Below are 20,647 nucleotides of genomic sequence, written 5' to 3'. Positions count from 1 at the left end.
ACATTTACCAGCTTTACTCTGTGAAAGTGAAACTTTAATGATGCATAGTGCTTGAAGCCACGTTAAAATTAAATGTTTACGGACACATGAAGCTGTTAGAAAAGCAGAAAGACTGAAGATGTTCTAGAAGCAAGAATAAAATAACATTTTGTTACCATCCTAACAGCTGAAATGTGGTACTTAATTAACTTAATATCCAAAAACTTGCTCATTCTGCTGTTATTTAATAGATTAAAGGCACTAGAATTTTAATGAAAAACTTAAAAAGTGGAGACACATTTTTAATTTAAATATTCATATTAATCAAGGGTTTATTGACTTTTAATGCACCTTATTTTCGAAATGTACATAAATACATGCTTTCATATGTGCTTTATTTCATTTATTCAATACTATTTACAATTAATTTGATCATTTCAGTTTTAGTTTGGCTCTAGTTTTGTATTTATTCCAGTTTTTGTATAAAAGGTTCATGTAACGTCGATTAAAATTCATCCACAGAGTAAATCCTTTTCACTGAACATGTTTCTAAAAATAAGTTTGAAACGGTTGTCGGAAGCGTAGGAGAGCAGCTCCACCCCCATCATCATTACACCTCTAAATAAGATAAAACATTTAACTGGATGAGAAAAAAAAACTTTCACAAAAACCAACGAGATCTGTAACAGAGTGGCTATGTGGTCGCGTCTCATTTTATATTCTTTAATATAAATGCATTTCATTTTACATTATACAACAGCAGACCGAAAACAGCAAAACGCATTTTAATCACATGACCTGTGGTCGTCACGTGTTCGTAGCACATCCGGGTCAAAGGCCGTCAGCATGGACACGGGGGATGTTCTTGCATCTCTGGTAGGCAAAATTTATTATTTTAACTAATCAACACACACAAAGCACTGTACAATAATGTGATAGGCAAAATAGTATTTTATTGAACAGACGCTCTCAGCGAAATCTCATAACCGTTCAGAGCCCAGAATAACACATCTGTTTATCTCAGCTAGCCTGCATGCTATGAGCATACGACAAAAATAACGAAACAGGTCAGGAATACGAAATAATTTCCTTAACCATCACTGATATTTATATTCACCTATGTTTAATACACCGAGGTAGTGCGTTAGTAGACTGACAAGAGTAACGTTACTTGACAGCGTTGATAAATACGTGAATTCTAGTCTCTTGTGGCAGTTTTTGTTTTTTAAGGCGCGGGTTTTACGTATTACATTTATGGATACACTAATACCAGAGCCCGTCTACGGAGCCTTCCCACTCCCTATTAAGTCCTATTGTACCGAATTTTGGTTGCAGTTCCACCAGAGTTCCACTGGGGGCGATCGCCATGAGTGCAAAATGAATGGGAGTCTATGGGGCTAGACGGCTAAATTAGTCCCTTTCACCCGATTGCCGTTGAGAAATCTCAGATCTGATTGTAGGTTTTGCAAGTTCAACATGGGTTATAGGTCGTGAAGTGAAACTTCTCGCCATATTAGACATTCTCTGCTAATACTCAAATATTTCTGTCTTTAATAAACAGGGGGTAGAGGGAGCCACCGCAGCTGCGCATGCGCTCTCTCTTCCAGCAGAGGCGTACGGAAATGACGTGAGTTGGGATGTTTTGATATTTGCAAATAAATAAGAAATTGCAAACATCGAACTTAAAACATTAACAATGTTTTATTTTTTTTTATATCAGGCCCAGCTGGAAGTCATGTGGGCTATGAAAGCCTACAATCACGCAGAAGTTTACTATAATGTAAGTGAATGAATGTCACAGTCACCCTGTCCTTTAAATATCCAGCTTCACCCACGGTTTTATTCCTCTACAGCTTATTGCTTCAGTTGACCCCAAACTTCTAAAACTAACAAAATCCGACGAGCAGATATATAATAAGTTCCGGGAAGCGTTTCCTGACCTCAGTATTGATGTTCTGGACCCGGAGCTGCTGAAGTCAGCGGACGCTAAAGAGGTGCGTGACACCGCGCTCGCGCTTAATGTTAGATTTCACTTGTGGCGAGTCGGTCAAACTTTTTACGTTGTTTTTATTTTTCCAGAAATGGAGGCCCTTTTGTAACGAGTTTGAAGGAGTTGTAGAGGACTTCAACTATGGCACATTATTACGTCTAGACTGTCAGAAGGACTACACGGAGGAGAACACTATATTTGGTATGTCGTGCACTCCTTTAGTAGTTTACACACATCGCACAAGTCCACAGGAAACAGATCAAGAACTTATAAATGAAAAAAAGCCTGATTTCCCCCTCCGTTTTCATTTCAGCGACCAGGATCCAGTTTTACGCCATCGAGATTGCGAGAAACAGAGAAGGATATAATGACTTTGTCCACAAAACCAGTTCAAAAAACAAACAACAGAAAAAAGAGGAGAGTTAATCATAACCGCTTAATATTTCAAGTGACCTTCTTGTTGTAGAGGAGATCTTTCTACACATAAGGCCAAACAAGTGGAGAAACAGTTATAAATGTCCTACTTATTTTTTTTCCCCCATATGTAAATGTGTGTAAAAGAGTTGCTTTTCTCATTTGTACACTAAAGTTGGTTGGTTATTAATTTAGTTTTGATTTTCCTGCAATGTCTGGCACCTTTTGTTTGTAATGAATAACAGTACATATTTCCCCTGAAAAACTGCTGCTGTGCTGTGTGGATTGACTGTATTGTAATTAGGATTGCCATGACTTAAATACATCCAGAACCTGCTTTTGAGGAGGATTTTGATGGGATGCGGAGGCTCAAGAACATCCTGATGTATCCCAATGCTGACTTTTTCAATTTTATCATCATTGGCATTTTTGTTGCAACTTTTACTGCATCACCAGGCATTAAATTACTGCTACACAGATTATTCCAAGAGTATGTTCCCTCCAATAAAACATTGAGCAGATTCCATTCCCTACAGACTTCCATGACTTTGATTTACAGGAAATTCCAGGTTTTCTATGACCAAGGGAACCCTGCTGATTATAAGAATAGAAATGTTTATTACAAAAAAGAATAGAGTGTTTGATCTAATTTTGTGATCACAAAATGTGCACATGCTAATACAAACCAATGATGTTTATTTTGCAGTCACAATGCTTACACTATATGTAGCAGACATCCAAACAAACAATCAAACAATTCAACCAGCTACCTTATCACTCAATGGACCCAACACACAGTCGCCAGGAAAAACACATTCACATCAGGGAACCAAGAAAAGAAAGTGAACATCCATGAGTGTTGGACATGGTTAAGAGATGAGCTAGTTCTTCACAAACGGTTAGCAGCAACATCTGTTGAGTAGCACAAGTTGCTAATATATTCCATTCGGCCTCTGTGTTTAAATCTACCATATTCTGACGCGGTTTCTGTTATTAAAAATAAAACTGGAATCCAGGGGGACAATGAATGGGAAAAAAAAAAAAAAAAAAAAAAACGGGGTTCAAGCTAGATACAACTGTCGAAAGTGATCCTGTCACGATGACTTGAGTACCTGGGTCTTTTTTATTTGAAGGACACTGCTACATTCTATAGGCTCCACTACTGAAGAACGCCAGATCAACAACAAAGCCACAAGAGACTGGAAGCCTGTGAGATTAAAAAGCAGGGAAAACAGTTGAACGAAAGCTCAGAGAGCTACTTCACCACAGCCAAGTCACTTTATCTAATCAAATCCACAGATGATATGATCCCTTCAGAGACAAAAGGGGAAAGGGTACACGAGCGTTCTCCAATCAATTTCACACGAGGATGGGGTCATTTAAGGACCATTCCCAGACCAGCAGTAAGCAGATCTAAGAACATCCTCGGTGACAGAGGTGGTGGGGATGTAGAGGTGACCTAAAGGTTGACGCAAGACGGACTTCATCATGCCAAAGATTTGAGGGAAACGGTATTCCTTCTGAAGACGTTTACGCAAGAGGTTTAGTGTATTTACAGAGCTCCTGTTTGCGTTCCAGAGTCAATTCGAGGGGGGAAAAATAATAAATGTACAACTTGTGATCCTATTCAACTTTCATCCTGCCCCTTCTGCGGACAGCTGTCAATCCCAGCACTCATCCCTCAATCCCACATAGTCACCCAGATATAAACGGCTCTCTTCATACAGACAGACCCACACTTCAGCACAGTTGCACTAACTTACTAGACTGTAAAAAGTTTTCAATCACACTCATTATTTGTCTTAAATCGTAATCATTATAAACATTGTTGAAAATGTTATGAAAAAAAATGTACACTTTTTTTTTCCTTATGTGTTTCTATACAAGGCAGGCAAAAGCAGAGCACTATGTATACCAGCTCATCCTAACCCGTCCTCTCACAGACATGCTCTCCAACACACTCACGCTCAAACACACACACACAGACACACACACACACACACACACACACAGATGCCCACTTCCCATCGTCCCTAAGAGTGGTTTGGGTGTGCCGCCCACTCTAGAGTCCACACTGGTGCCGTCCCACACCCCAAACCCATTCCCAGCCATTCCCCAGCCGTACCCTCTTCTCTCTCTTTGGACTTTGAGCCCCAAATGACAAGAGAATGGTCAAGGATGACCTCTAGAAACTGGCTTTAAAATATGTATATATTTATATGTGTATATATATATATATATATATATATATTTATATATATAAAAAGGGGTGGAGGGAGGAGGTGTGAAGGGAGAGAGGTAATGGGGTATTTTTAGGGACTGGGGAGCGGGAGGTGCAGGCTTGCGCAGCGGTGGTCCCCCGGCAGCCGGGCCAGGGGCAGGTGGGAGTACGGGCCGGGGCCGGGCCACGTGGGTGGGGCCTGGTGTTCTATGGAATGTCAGCTCATCATATCGTTGCTGTTTACCCCGTATGTGGAATTCTTCATGGAGTCATTGACTTCTCTTCTAAATACTGAAAGATTCTGTGTAAACCTGTGAAAAATAAATAAATAAAAAGTGAGAATGTATACTATATATTACACTAGCGTTAATTGAGACAATAATAAGGTCATGAAATGATAGTTGAGACTAAATAAACATGAAATGTCATTGACGAAAAAAGATGAGACTAAAATGTAGTTAAAGTAGAGCCAAAACATTTCAGAGTACTGTACAAGACTATGCGAGCGTTTATGTTTGTGGTTGCCAGATATCGAGATCAAATCCCACAATCAGAGTTTGGTGTTAAATGGATGAGTTACTCTGCCCGGCTTTTTGCTTTATGCAATCTGGCAACCATTCAAACGCGTGCTCTCTGCGGAGGCGCCGTGATCTGAAAACAACGACACAGTATGATGACTTGTACAAGACATGTACAACTAAGCTAGAGTTCAGCGATCTCCTTTGAGGTATTCTGCTTAAATGAAAGCGTGATTCAGCCAATCAGCGATCTCGACTGTATTGTTTGCGATAGTGGTTTTGGATTGTAATGTTACTTACGCAACCTCGGTGCGCGTGTGTGGCAGTAAGTCTTTTTTGATGTTGTTTTACAAGAGAAACATTAAAGGTGGGTTATATTTTTTCAAAACGCTTTAGAAAACTGAGTCGGGCCGAGTACCAAAACAAACTTAGCCAATCAGGTGAGTAACATTGGTTGTGCTTTGTTTCACCGAACTAATATATGCTGGCTTTTGCTTGAATATGCTTGTGTGTCATGTTCGCTTGTTGGTTCGTCTGCAATCGTATTGTCGTTCCCTTCAGCTATGATAAAGACACATTCATTTCCACACACTATAAGCCTGGAGCGTCTAAACCGCCTCCACTGTCTGTTTCAAGTGTCAGCTCCCAAAGCGTGTCCGAAAAGTAGGATAAAATGTTTAATACAGCAGATTATAATACAGCACATTCCGCCATAATTGTTGCCTGGGTTGCGTACTTATGTCTGGGGTGGAGCTATCAAAATAGGGGTGAGACCCTTTTGGTTTAGGGGCGAAATATCAACATTGGCTACCAGAAATCACTTACCCCACCTTTAATGCAATTTGGAATGACTGGAATTACTATTAGGAATTTCTCTGTTATAATATTTGAGAGAAGGTTTTTGTTATGCCAGTTTTCATAACGTAGACAGGGCAAGTGTATATCTAAAGTCTTTGGTGTTTATTTAGCCTGTAATTGATATCCTGTTATAAATCTGTACAGGAAATCAAATTACCTGTCTCTGTTTTTGGTCAGCAAGTTTCGCTCTATGCCCTCCATGAGATTTTCAAAGCATAAGTGCATGGCTTGCTGCTTTTCTGGTGGTTGGCTGTTTACAATGCTGTTCCTCAAATCTGCAAAATACTACAAACACAACGCAGCAAATCAGCATATTAGAATGATTTCTGAAGGATCACGTGACACTGAAGACTGGAGTAATGCTGCTGAAAATTCAGCGTTGCCATCACACAAATACATTTTAAACTATATTCAAATACAAAAATTATTTTAAAGTGTAAGAGTATTTCAAAACATTACTATTTTACAGTATTTTTGATGTAGTCTTTGTGAGCATAAGAGACTTAAAAAAAAATCATAAAACATCTATCACATACCTTCTCATTGAGTAGAATCAAGCCAAGCAGTGGCCGTGACATTGACCACTGATTCCTACAATCTTCAAAAATGATGATATTCAACACTGTGGACAGCATCTGGATAAGATTGTAAGAACTCTTGTCAGATTAAGTATCTCCAATACATGTCAAAATGTAGAAGTATTTGATAGACATACACAAGGAAAATATATTTTATAACGAACATAAATGGCTGTCAAAATTACCTATTTTGTTCCTCTTATGCTTTAAATATGATGAAACACTAAATTATTAAAAACAAGTGTTTATTTTATGATTTATTTTTATTTTTAAATCTAAGGTCTTTCAAAGCCTCAGCTCACCTGCTGGATCATCTCAGGGTGCTGCTGCATTATGTGAAGGAAGCGGTCGCTCTCCTGGGCCATGGGCGCCGCTCGTTTCTTTGTGCTGCGTGACAACTGCTTGAATAGATAAGTAACTATGTGGTCCAAGCTTGAGCAGCAACCGGTGCATACCATTGTGTCTGTAAGGAGAAAAACAGAAACAGAGTTCTGGTTTAAAGGATCACAAACACCTAAGAGTCCATAATGGAACTGCAGGAAGGTTTGTGAGATTAAATAGTGTAAAAAAAAGAAGCTACACACAAAAAAATCATAATCATGATGAGAAGGTCCTTACCAAGTGCTGTGAGCCCCTCTGATATGGAGGACAGGATGTACATAACAACATGAGGTTCCAGGCTGGCGATGAAGTTCATATGGTCTTGGGTTAGCACCTCCAGAAGAGAGTAGTAAGACTGACTAAGCTTTGGATAGTCCTGCAAGAACAAGGACAAACCAACCAAAAATCAACCAATATGAATGCTGAAGGACACAATCCTAAAGCTGACAGCTGACGCTTTTTACCAGCAGGTCACTGTGAGGGATGGACAAGAGCAGCTTAATAAAGGTCTGCAGGGCATTGTCCAAGGCGTCATCGCCGTACAGACGGAAGACGCCAAAGTTGACGTAGTTGCCACTTAATACAGCTTTCAGCATGGAGAAACAAATGGAGATTCCCTTCAGTTTCAGCGCGTACACCTGATCTTTTGGCACCTCACCCAGCGTCAGGATCCGATTCCCTTTAAGTGGAAAAATGACATTACTATTATATTAAAATATTACTATTTTAATATTTAATAAAGCTACACCATACCAGAGGAACAGTTCACTGAAACATGAAAACTGGGTTATTATAGGCGTGTTTGTACCATATGTTGTAATCATCTTGCTGGTCTCCCTGAACAGCAGGATTCCATTCGGCGACGACACATCAAACTGTAATCTCTGTGACCTTAATGTTAAAAAAAACAAACAAACACACTATAAGCCAGAGAACATACATAACCTTTAAACTCAGCTCGGAAGGACACATGTGAGAGGTTACATTGCATACCTGTTGTGGACGAGCTCAGCCATGAGTTTGAGGACCGGTGTGGTGCAGGCAGGTACATGGTACCAGAGCTCTATAGCCCTCTGTAAGATGGGCATGTAAGAGGGGTAACTAAGATCTGTTAAGGAGCACATTAAAACTGGCTTTCAATCTGAATTGACCTAAGAGATCAATAAAATAAACAAATACATTACACCAATAAAATAAACATATAAACAAACAAATAAATGTAAATTAAAGGATACATCCAATCAAAGAGCATCATAAAGCTGGTCTTGGCATTAAAGGCAAAGGCAATTCCCCGCAGATCTCTCACCAGTCCTACTAAAGTCCTCTGAAAGAAACAAATACACAACAAATAAGAAAACACAAGGTATTTTGCAAATGTTTAATGCCACGCTGAGGTTGTACGATAAACAATATAACATCTCACTTTTGCTTCTTGTTCATTGAAGGTGTTGGTGCTGAACATCTGAGCGATGGCCTCAAATGCAGCAGTGAGAGGAAGCATGAACTGTTCAAACTGGTCCTCATCCTCACCTTTCAAAGACAGAGAAGGTCTCTAAAGATGTCTTTTTACATGACACTTGTATGCTATATCTATAGATACTTATATGTTATAGCTAATAGTTACACCCTTACCCAAATCTACCATGAGAAGTCTTCCCAAGGCCGTGTAGAAAGTGGTCCGACACCTCATGTCACTAAGGTTGGCCTGATTGTTCACACCCAGGAAAGAAAAGTGCTCACTCTGTCACACAGTAGGAAAACAAGACACTGTCAGCTTCTTAAAGTAACTCAAGAAACAAAGAATAGTAAAAAAAAAAAAAATAATAATAATAATAAAAACACTTAATTGTGCTTCAGGGACAAATACAGTTGAAGTGGAGTTAAGGAGGAGAAAGGCTCAGGTTGGTCACTTACTGTGTGGTTGTTTAGCATGAACTGGACAGCACTGAGTTTCACAAGTTTTCTAACACTGCTGTATGTGAGAAATAATGTTAAGGAAACAGACGAGAACATATTCACTGTCAATAGCATCATGGACCATTTTATACATTTACATTAAATAACAGTCCATCATCCTCAATAACAATGCTAATATTTTTTCTTTTTACATTTTAACCAGCAACGTGTGTGTAAGGATATCCAATCGAGAGGTCATTGAGGAGCTGTAGTGTCTTAGATGTGATAGGTTCACACTGTCCCCAGTACTTCAAGTTGGTGATTCTGCATTAAAACAAAACTCTACATTAAAAACATTGCTTTAAAAAAAAATAAAAAATTGTTCTATTTGGCAAAACTAAGTTTAATGATAATTAAACCCATCACCTATTATATACACTCACATTTTCCCAATGAAAACACTGAGTACCATGGTCTCATCATTCAAGCCAAGAACCTCTGATAGTCTTCGATATAACTAGGGATCAAACAAAAGTATATTATTTCCTGTCATCTTGTATTCATCCTGAACTGGTGCTTTGCATTGTAGTTTGAAGGATCTATTTTATAAATTTAGCATTTAGTATGTTAAACTACTATAAAAACAGGCTGGGAGATAAAGCCTCAAGCAGTAAGCAAATATGACAAATCACAGGGGGTTCTCACACATCCAAAAAAACTACATAGATTTGGTCAGAAAAGAGGAAAAAAGCAGGTCAATTAAATTTCCAAGTGAAAAAATTAAATGTAACATTTAGTGACAAATTCAGTACACATACATACATACTTGTATACTTTATATATATATATATATATATATATATATATATATATATATATATATAGTGGGATCGGCATAGGACCTAGAGATGGGAATCAAACTCGGGTCGCTGTGAGCTCACTTGTGCTGTATATGTTGGCGCACTAACCACGAGGCTCTAAAATCTTGGAAGCAAAAAATCCTTATTGTCGAGTTCTGATTATGGTACAGTCCCAAATGGCACATTCCTCTGAGTCTACACTTTGCTGCATGGGATGCTGGGTAACAGTACACTCTGAAATCTATATCCCTATGGTCCAAATTAAGTGTGCCATTTGGGACAATTCTCCATTAAATCTAATACATCCAATTATCAAGATCCAATCTTGCAATAGATCTCCAGCTGGTGGGGATCTTGCAATAGACTTTGCAATAGTTTTTGCACGAATCGTACACTTTTTAACAGGATAAGCAATTTTAAGGTGATAAATTTCAAGGTAAAGGACAACAGGTTAAAGCAGAACAAAAGAGGAAATGTTTAGAGGAATTGCTAGTCTTTCTATGTGCACTTATCTTCTCTGTTCACAGTTTGGAATCTGAGCAACAAGAGAGAAAACTTCAGCTTTCTGGTCAGTTGAGACAGGACACTGTCATCTCCAACATAACCCCCCACTCTATGTTTTCAAACCCACAAGTCTACTAAGCATGCAAAAAAGCTGAATTGACTGCCTCTTTTCAAAGCCCAGGCACAACACATTCACAAATTTCATCCATTCTGAGCGTTCACAGGCAAAACCCTGTGAATGTTACTGCTAGCTATTTTTTTTGTTTGTTTTAGATTTGCTGTCTAAACAAACCACAGCTTGAAGTTCACGCTCACACAGTCAGACAAATTACAACATAACTACAATTACCTTTGATGATTTTTGCACCTGGTCACCGATGTAAATTTTGCGAAACTGCTCAAAGAAACTGAGCATGGCCAACTCAAGCTTCTCATTTCCTGCTTGAGCCAGTCGTGAGTCTGTGAGGTTCATTAACTGCAAAACTCTGAAAATGACAAAATAAAAAGTCTGTGACTATGAAGAAATAAACAATGAGAAGCGAGAACCCCCCTTTTTTACTACTAGAAATAAATGAAAAGTAAAAAAACTACAACCATAAATCTTCTCTTAAATACTACACGTGAAATTAAAACCACAATTAGTAAGTACAGTAAAATATAGTATTAAAGACATCTTTTTTAGATTTGCTAAAGATCATATTTAACAGTTAAATAAATTATTTGCTTTTAAAAATTGAAAATTAAAATGTTATATTACTTTTGTTGTTATCATTAAGACAAATGTTCTGTGTGAAAATTCAATGCAGTAAACATTTTAATATATTAGAACAGGCAGGTGTTCTAATCTTTTTCAACTGGACTGAGAACAAAAAACAGACAACCAATAAGACATTTGGTCACATATCCAGAGCCTCTGCTGTTACATAAAATTACAACTTGGTGGCGCTCATGAACAGACTTTTTTGTGAGCAGAGGAAAAATCTGGAACAGACTATCTTTCTCTGTACTCTTGTATATGGTGCTGTTTGATAAACATCATAGTGAATACAAATATCTCAATGGCTTCTTGAAAATATGTAAATACTGTTCAACTTCCTTCATTCTTGTGACCGAACATGCAGTGCTTTGTGTCCCGGGGTATTTCTGCTTTTTTGTAAGCACTACCTACTGTCAAAGAATAAATTTCCATATTCATCCAGCCCATCTGTTTTTTGTTTTTTTGTACACATTGGTCAGAATAGACTAATTGTTTAACTGAATTTTCATTTCGTCTTGGTGTGAACAGGCCTTTATTGGCGATTCCTCACCGACACACAAGCTCCCCATCCATGGCATCCTGCTCATCTGTGCTGGCGAAGGATACTCGTCCTCCAATGACTGCACCAATGATGTACACTAGCCACGTCAAGCGACCTGGACAGCACATACGTAACATAAGCATTGGTTAAGTTATGATGCAATATATTGATTTGTATATTAAGTTTTGTTTCAAGCTCACCCTCCTGCACTGCTATGTCCATTGTGCTGGAGTTGGTGGACTGCAGCAGCTCCTGGTATGACTGGGCCGACTGATCGAAGAGCTGGACCAGCAGGGCACAGGTCTTCTCATACTCGCACCGGCCGATAGTAGACAGCTGGTCCAGCTGCTGTTGCACCAAGCCAGCATCATCCAAGGGGTCTTCAAGACCATCCCTGCATAGAATGGATATTGTATATTCACCCATTTATGGCATTCTTGCTCATCGGACCTTACTGTGAGTTCAAGTAGTGCTCACTCTACCTCAGAATGATGTGCACAGACTCTAGACGGGACGTGATGTAGGCCTTGGTCACCTCAGGGGTGTAGGTCTCCAGCATGTGGGGCTCTGTGGCTTTCACATAAGGGACAGATGCTGCCAACCGCTGCCACAGGCTTAGCAGATAGTGCACACTGTTGGGGGCAAACTCCCAGTGCTGGGACACACCAAAGTCATCAGTCTTTGAAATGCCAATTTTTCATATTCACTTAATTTCATCAGCAAATTAACAACAACAACAAAAAAACTGCAGTCAAGTTGGTTCAACTTCTGTAGAAATCACATAATAGCTTTATGTTTAGCACACAAAGTCATTCACTCACCTGCAGACTAGTTACGGTGAAGTTAGCAATCAGTCTTATGACCTCGGGGTAGTTCTCTACTTTAACCAGCTCTCCCAGCTGATAGTTACTCTTGAGTCGAGCCAGCAGTCGGCAGAACTCATGGTAGTTGTTTGGGTCTGACAAACTCTGCAAATCAAACATGGGAAAAAAACAAAAAAAAAAAACAACATAAGCATTTCCATGTTACCATATCAACCACATAATACCTGCAAATAAATCTGACATTTTAAAGCAGCTATTTTCAGGCTACATGTATAATATACAGCATTATTAAACTTTTTTTTAAAATATAAATATTATCTAAACAATACAATGACAAATATAAATAATAAATAATATCAGGACAGATGGCATACTTGAGGGTTCTCCAATATTCTCTTCACACCATCTACTAAATGGGAGAGGAACTTTGCTCTCTCTGCGTTGTTGAAGAGGGACCTCCGGACAGATGCTATTTGGACTAGACAAGACAAAACCTGAAAGACAAACAGCACATTTAATACTAAACAGTTCACATTATTATTGGAAGAGTCTTCTTAACATTATCTATGAGGCAAAGGCTTGTTTATCTTCACATTCATGTCCTGCTGTTTATCTGACACTCACCAGGGGGGACAGCGAGGGAGGGATGGAATGATACAAATCAAAAAACAGCTGCAAGGTTGAGGAATCCAAAAAGGCTGCAGAAGAGAGAAAAATCACAAAAATATGCATGAATTCAACACGGATACCCCGTTACTGCTCAAAATGACTTTTTGAGAGAAGTCTCTCATGCTCACCAAGGCAGCATTTATTTTATCAAAAATAATTAAACCAGTAATATTGTGAAATATTATTAGAATTTAACTCTTTTTAACTCTTCTGTTAATGTCAGGTCACCTGATCTCCAGCTGGTGGGGATCTGGACGGTGCACAGATCATCTGAGGATTCATCGGTGGATGTACCAATGAAATCAAAGTTGAGGCAATTGTGGGCCAGTTTGAGTAGCTGCATGAGTAGCCCATGCTGGCTCTCATCATTTAGATTCAAGTTCTTCCCAGATGCCTGCAGACATACAGAACAATCCACTGAGTCCTTGACATAAATCCCAAGCAGGCTGGTTTAGCAGTTGTGAAGAAGAATATATAAACAGACAGTTCTTTTGTGCAGTCTCTGAAGCTTTAGCCTTACCTGCTTGAGGAGGTTGCAGGAGAGGGTAAAGATGTCAAACAAAGAGGAATCTCGAAACGATGACGCAATCTTTCTATGTTTCGTAAGTGGATGTGTTGAGTCTGCCTGGAGAATCGAAAGAAGATTCTAGGAATAAGTCATTTATCTTTAATGTGACTTTCAGTTATTGATCCCAAACAAACAGCGAACAATTTCCAAGCACCGAGGAAAGACTAAATGAAGAATACTGTGAGTGTAGAAACTTACTTGGTTAATCTCATTGGTTAACTGGGAAAGAATTGTGACTCCTATGATGCAGTGTTCAACACTATCCTGAAAGAGTCAAAATAAATACGTTTCAAATACAAACAACTTCAGAACTTCTGGAACATTACTCAGATTTAACATAAACCAATTTTAGCTTTTGCCTTTAAACATGCAATGCCATCATTTATGCCATCACGCCGAGTATGACGGTGTGAGTAACAAACACTTCACATGAGACAACTCCGCTTTAGTGATGTACTGTAATGCAAATTTTTGACTAAAAAAGAAACACTAAAGAGAAAACAAATGCAATGAAATTCAACCACAAAATGCTTCTTTAGACTTAGTTACAATTATATAATAATTATCTAGTTGTTGTACAGTTATGTTTAAATGTCCTCATTCGTGAAACTCATAAATCATTTCTGTGGAAATGGATGCATTTTCCTTGCATTTAATACAACACATTATATAAGAATGGTTTTATAAACCATTGACAATTTTATTGCTTGTTTCATGATAAATGAGGGCAAATGTTTACACAAAGTTCAACGTGATTTTGATAATCGCATTAAAAATATCAAACAAAATCTAGGCATTAATATGCGCTTTATAAGTACTAATAAACAGCCAATATGCTAGTAATATGCATGCTAATAAGCAACTAGTTAATAGTGTTCCCTAATCTAAAGTGTTACAAAATAATCTAACTTCAACTTTAACAGATTGTGATGAGATGAGAAAACACATCCATATTAAATTATCCACGTTCATTTGGATTCTTTATATGGAAACAGCAATTAATGATGCGCTACAAAATACAAGTAGTCTATGGGCAACATCTTGTTTGATATTTTTGATGCAATAATCAAAATCACCTTGAACTTTGTCAGGACATTTGTCCTTATTCATGAAACATGAGCAATACATTATTGTGTAAATGGTTAATAAAACCATTCTTATGTAAAGTGTTGCATTAAATGCAAGGTAAATGCATGCTAAGTGCTACCGATTTTTTTATTTTTATTTTTTATTCAGATGAACATCAAAAATGTCATTTTCGTGCGTCCCTACTTGTCTTAAAGATGTGATAACAAAAAAACAAGAAAATATTTCCAAGTAGTATAACTCGACAGAATATGATCTTTTCTAATAATACTATAAAACTGATCATACCTGCAGGAATCTTGTCACGTCGACAATGACATTCCTGAAGATGTAATCTTCCTTTTGGCAGTCAAACCAGCCAAGCTTGGTGATTCTGGCATAGAGCTGGATCAGGGCTTGTGTCACAAAGGCAGCAAGCTTTGGCCGGGTCGCCAGATAGTTAAGAACATAATTTCCTGAGGAACCAATGTGACATTTATTTCAAAATGTGGTCTTTTCATGGTTTTTGGGTTCTAAATCTCATGGCTGATCTGATAAACTTACGAATGTCAATGCGCTGCTCCAGGGGAAGTGGATTGCTTGTACGAGACACCAACTTGGAGAGACATGTTGCAGCCAACAACTGCGAGTACGAGGACTGTAAAGATTTTACAAATACAGTGTCAAGTTAAACAGCTGCTTAACTCAAACTAAAGGACTAGGATTTTTGAGAAAACTGTTGTCAGATTAATTCAGATGTCCTCTTCTTCACAGTTTTCAAAAAGTTTAATTCTTACACTTCCGCTTTCCAGCAACAACTGGCATTTACTCAGACAGTCCGGACTGTTGGTGAACTCCACCAGAGCTTTCTCGGCCTGTAGACGTGTGGTGGTGTCTGTGGTCTCATATAGTTGCTTGCACAGGATCTCTAGCTGGGCTAGGCTCTGGAAGAGAGACCCACGTGAGTTTAGTGTCAGCAAAAAACATTCAGAGGATATTTGAGAGAGGAATCAATAAAACTATGTCTAAACTATTTACTCATCTGAACTATTTTTATAAACCAAGTCCTACAAGGTCTACTTGCAGAAATGTGTTAGTATTCAAGTGGCCATTTAATCAAAAATACATTAAAAATGAAATTCATACATACACCAACTTGAAAACAACTATTCAGACATAAGCATGTTTTTAATATATGCATTCAAATCTATTTCAATATTATTTAGGGCATACATTTTTTTAAATGTCAGGGTGACTAAAGTTAAAAGTAGCAGGACAATCTTTAATTATTTCTTGAAAATACAATTTTGACAAAACTGCTTTAACTAAACTTTTGTACGCCAAATCTTAAGTCATGTGGTTTTGAAGCAGTAAGTGTCAAGATCATTAAGTACCCTAAAATATCAAATAATTTGACCTGTTTATGACAAGGCTAGTAAAATGTCATGTGGTGCAACTCCACAAAAACAGTTATAAATAAATAAATAATAGTATTTGTATAAAAATACTTTTACCTTAAATTCATATTAAAAAAAGGTAAAAATGTAAATATTTTCTGAAAATAAAGATAAAGACGCATTCACTGTTTTAAGGAATTCTGTTATTAATTTTTACTTGGTTACACCACATGACAGTGTTAGTGTCATTAAATTGTTCCAATTGCTTAAAACTGTAATAGCACAACATCCTCAACAAACTATGCAATTTGAACTATCATTCATGTCCACGCTAAAGTTGTACCCCAAGTCTTATAATCTTAAAATAGAGAGCTTCATTATCTTGTACAATCACAACATCAAACATCAGGTTTATGAAAAACTAGACACTAATGTTCCATTGAGCAAATTTATGCACACAGACATCACGTCCACAAGTTATTGTTCTAGGTCACCGAGGGAGTATCTGGTTCATGGATGCATGAAAGACTATATGTTGACTGGAGAAAAAAAGTCAGCGATACACTTTGGTAATACATAGAGGAGCAATGAAAGTGATAATAAGTGTTGTTATGCAGCAAGAATCTTATAAGTTGTTTTTTGTTTGTTGTGGAGAAGTATTAAAAATCAGCATCAGCAGAAAAACAGCAGATGCAACAAATGCACAGCCTCAATGAAAAACATCAAGTTTATTACGCTAACAAAATCTGAACTAATGAACTCAGGAGCCTATAGAGCTATTTCTAATTTTTTTTGCACTCAAATGTTAAATCCCTTATTAAATAAACACTTTAATACTCGTAAAAATGCACAATTTCTTGTGCATTCCACAACTTTAAGCTGGTTTTCATGTCCATGTAGGTATATGCTTGATGCAACTTTCTGATAACTGAATCAAGAGACCTTAAAAGAACAGGGAGTACCCCTAAACATACAAGAAAAAAATACAAGATAAAATGCAAGCTGTATTTGCAAGCAACTGCACAGAAAAGATAAGACGCCTCCAAGTGGAAAAACTCTAAATGAAAACACATGTATCATTTTTTTTTTTACTAAAACTAACATCAATAACCACCATCAAACTGTTTGTGCCTACCTACAACATTTTAACATCAACTATTAACATGCTTTAAGATTTACAGTTGTATCATTTTTTTTTTTACTAAAACTAACATCAATTAACATGCTTTAAGCATTCCGCATTAAACATTTAAGTGTACTTAAACGCTTCTGAATTACAATTTTACAATAAACAAAAAGTTTAAACATGTAAGAAATACTGCCGAGTCATAACAACCTACTGACCTCACAACATGTTCTGTGATAATTGTGTAAACACACATATATTGAACCATTTTTTGGTTGGGTTAGGTCTAAAACAAGCGTGTTGCACCACCAAGATGTGATCGGCAACACTCAAACGGACTTTAAGACACAAAGCTGCTCCGGTGGTAATTAATAATCTATTACTGCAAATGGAATGGCTTCTTCAGCACCTACAGAGTAACAGGACGCGAGACAACAGCACTGGGAAGCTCATGTTTACTGTGCACATGAGAGTCAGGTTAACACAAGCACTGTCCCACACCTTATTAAATTTAATGGGAATATGCAGTTATTCAACACTGTGTTTAACCTAGAGACCCCCTTAACCTTTGCCCTCAAATATGACCTGTCTTGTCATTTGTGATTAGCAGCTTTTTACAAGTTGACAGATGACAAGCCGAGGCTGTGTCTGAAAACACGGTAGCGTTTAACGCTCCAGTCACGTCCAAAAAATACTGTTTAGCTATGGAGGTTTTCAGCAACCAGCCATATCGAGCCTGTCAAAAGAGAATGGGGAGTCGAAAAATAATAATTTATTTTAATTTCTGAGCGGACTTTAGCTGTCAATTACATCCGAGGCGACTTTGGTTGCCAAGTTGGCCTTATTAACCCCTCGGTTATCAAAGATCGTTATCAGGACAGTCTTATTAAATACCAGTGAAACGAAATTAATTTTAGTAAATGTAACAAAATTTCGACTAATAAACATTCATAAAGAAAATAAAACATTACATATGACATATATTATACAACAGTGAAAAGTGCTGACAAAAGACATCACCGGTTCACTGCCTTCACTTCATCCATTCATTTCACTCTCCTTAACCACTACAGGTGATAAAAACCATTTATATTTGGATGACTTTAAACTCTATTACCTGTTTTAAATTCGCAGGGGTTGTTAATGTGCATAGCGTTTTTATAACTTTGAGGAAACACTAGTTTCTAGTCGGGCTTTTGGTTTGACGAGGCGGCGCGCGGGAGAATCTCATGCGTTAGCACGCGAGCTACAGGCTAACAGCGAGAGAGCTCAGCGAACCGGACACATTTGCGTCTAGCACTTACACAATGACAGATAACCGCGTGCAAATACGCGTTTGGGCTCACCGAGAGGCTTTTCTCTTGGGATAAGCCTCGCTGAGCTCGGGTTACTATGGCTTGTGTATACAAGGCCAGTGCATTCACTGCATGGCAAGCGGTTGGATGAAGGATGGTGCCTTGTTTACAATGTAGAACATCACTGTCGCTATAGAGTTACATGCAGTTTAATATAAACGATCTCTCATGATCTACCGACCTCTGCTGCTTGATATAAAATACATTACATTTTGCTTCAAAACAACTTTCAGAGTTGTGTGTCTGCCTGGATCACAGAGCTAAAATCAACATGATGACAGGCCACAAGTCAACACTTGATAATCGCATCCAATAAAGCACGCGCGTCAACCTCTCCAGCCGCGCGACGCGTGCATTTAAAACCAACACACGCGCATCGCCGAAACAAGCCTCTGAATCTATCATTAGACCGCAGTGGCTCATATTTCGTTAATTTAATAAAAACAAAACAAAATCATTTACTTACCTGCACATGATCCGCCATTTTGCTCCATTCATGCGCCTCTCACTCCCCCTCACAATGAGCATGCGCGCGTCTGCCCATGATCACGGGGAGATTTACGCAATTGACGCACGTAGCGATAAAGCCCAGATGTTCGCTCGGGGCTTCGTGAATCCCGTTAGGACAGACAGCCGCCGCCGCCGCAAACAACGCAGAAAAGAGCCTTTGTTTACATGCTTCTTAAAGTGAAACTGCGGATTCAGATTTGGGAGGTCACGTGACTCTAATCGTGATTGACAGTGCTTATTGTGAAGTTGAGAAATAAGGCTATTAAACTTTCAAAGAGGCTCCCGCGGGCGTTCTGACACCTGTTGCAAACGTGCACACAGTAATTAGGCTAATTAGAACATTTCAAACAGACACAATACTGTTCTTGTTATTATTTTTATTATATAAATTTTCAGGATATGAAGACTCCAGACAGGTTGTTTTCTGTAGTTTTAATGTACATGGAGCGGGTTTTCTCAATTTTCTTCTCTATATTGTGATGTAGGCTATACGAGCAACTGATTTTAAAATATGACAAATAACTGAATAACAGATTTAATAATGTAATACCTTGTAATGATTTTAAATAAGTAATGACCTGCATGAATAATCCAGAAGACTAGATTTTCCGATGGGTTTTTATGATGGGGTTTTTCAGTACAAAGTCTGTGGCAAATATAAATTAATGAACATTTTATTGCAAATAATAACTGTTAATTTTGATTTCACTGTGACTTCAACATTGGGACCAAGGATTGATGAGACATGGATTTCATAATAAAAGCTCAGTATGAGCCAATATGACCAGATGGTCCTGTTAACCACAAACAAACAAACAAATGAATGAGATTTAATGTAGTCATCATTTTCCCTCTCATCTGTGAGTTCTCACCACGGTTTGTGAAACTGTCACATTAGAGTTTGTTTACAATTCTAATGAATAAAACGCGACCCACAAATAACTGTCTATAATAATATAAATGTGTTTATATAAGCTCAATAAAAAAGACAACATTATTATAAATAGTTATGATTAAAAATGTACTGAAACTTTATTTGGTTGTTGCTTGCATTTTGATAGGGAGTTACTACAAACCCGATTCCAAAAAAGTTGGGACACTGTAAAAATTGTGAGTAAAAAAGGAATGGAATAATTTACAAATCTCATAAGCTTATATTTTATTCACAATAGAATATAGGTAACATATCAAATGTTGAAAGTGAGATATTTTGAAATGTCATGCCAAATATTGGCTCATTTTGGATTTCATGAGTGCTACACATTTCAAAAAAGTTGGGACAGATAGCAATAAGAGGCTGGAAAAGTTAAAAGTACATATAAGGAACAGCCTGAGGACCAATTTGCAACTTATTAGGTCAATTAGCAACATGATTGGGTATAAAAAGAGCCTCTCAGAGTGGCAGTGTCTCTCAGAAGTCAAGATGGGCAGAGGATCAGTAATTCCCCCAATGCTGCGGCGAAAAATAGTGGAGCAATATCAGAAAGGAGTTTCTCAGAGAAAAATTGCAAAGAGTTTGAAGTTATCATCATCTACAGTGCATAATATCATCCAAAGATTCAGAGAATCTGGAACAATCCCTGTGCGTAAGGGTCAAGGCCGGAAAACCATACTGGATGCCCATGATCTTCGGGCC

At 37.9% G+C, this 20,647-nt stretch overlaps 2 protein-coding genes across 2 annotated transcripts; one reads left to right on the top strand and one right to left on the bottom strand.

Moving 5' to 3' along the window:
• The first annotated feature begins 731 nt into the window (after positions 1-731).
• On the top strand, positions 732-2,913 carry LOC109047395 (protein PBDC1-like). Its single transcript, XM_019065114.2, has 6 exons — positions 732-855; positions 1,541-1,606; positions 1,700-1,759; positions 1,833-1,973; positions 2,059-2,170; positions 2,283-2,913. The coding sequence occupies exons 1-6, from the start codon at positions 826-828 to the stop codon at positions 2,393-2,395; spliced, it is 522 nt and encodes a 173-aa protein (XP_018920659.2). The 5' UTR covers positions 732-825; the 3' UTR covers positions 2,396-2,913.
• A 149-nt stretch (positions 2,914-3,062) lies between these two features.
• On the bottom strand, positions 3,063-19,126 carry LOC109095753 (exportin-7). The gene is made up of 28 exons (XM_042764880.1): positions 18,968-19,126; positions 15,421-15,567; positions 15,188-15,281; positions 14,933-15,099; positions 13,757-13,822; positions 13,511-13,615; positions 13,219-13,384; positions 12,946-13,019; positions 12,696-12,815; positions 12,319-12,465; positions 11,980-12,152; positions 11,698-11,891; positions 11,507-11,612; positions 10,549-10,684; positions 9,279-9,352; positions 9,079-9,159; positions 8,854-8,917; positions 8,572-8,680; positions 8,363-8,469; positions 8,175-8,263; positions 7,933-8,040; positions 7,748-7,830; positions 7,404-7,618; positions 7,177-7,315; positions 6,861-7,021; positions 6,517-6,615; positions 6,138-6,265; positions 3,063-4,915 (listed from the first exon to the last, which is right to left on the bottom strand). The coding sequence occupies exons 1-28, from the start codon at positions 18,983-18,985 to the stop codon at positions 4,822-4,824; spliced, it is 3,264 nt and encodes a 1,087-aa protein (XP_042620814.1). The 5' UTR covers positions 18,986-19,126; the 3' UTR covers positions 3,063-4,821.
• Between the last annotated feature and the right edge of the window lie 1,521 nt (positions 19,127-20,647).

The sequence above is a fragment of the Cyprinus carpio genome, chromosome A10, assembly GCF_018340385.1.
Source record: "Cyprinus carpio isolate SPL01 chromosome A10, ASM1834038v1, whole genome shotgun sequence".
NCBI classification, from domain to species: Eukaryota; Metazoa; Chordata; class Actinopteri; order Cypriniformes; family Cyprinidae; genus Cyprinus; species Cyprinus carpio.
This window is presented reverse-complemented; position numbering and strand designations above follow the sequence as displayed.

What these genes read in the sequence shown, in the direction of transcription:
- LOC109047395 (XM_019065114.2), top strand. Translation starts at nt 826, where the DNA reads ATGGACACGGGGGATGTTCTTGCATCTCTG. An exon ending in CAGAGGCGTACGGAAATGAC is followed by an intron (nt 1,607 to 1,699) that starts GTGAGTTGGGAT and finishes TTTTTATATCAG; the next exon opens with GCCCAGCTGGAAGTCATGTG. An exon ending in GGAGGAGAACACTATATTTG is followed by an intron (nt 2,171 to 2,282) that starts GTATGTCGTGCA and finishes TTTTCATTTCAG; the next exon opens with CGACCAGGATCCAGTTTTAC.
- LOC109095753 (XM_042764880.1), bottom strand. An exon ending in AGTGTTTTCATTGGGAAAAT is followed by an intron (nt 9,160 to 9,278) that starts GTGAGTGTATAT and finishes GTTTTAATGCAG; the next exon opens with AATCACCAACTTGAAGTACT. An exon ending in ACCCTGAGATGATCCAGCAG is followed by an intron (nt 6,616 to 6,860) that starts GTGAGCTGAGGC and finishes AATCTTATCCAG; the next exon opens with ATGCTGTCCACAGTGTTGAA.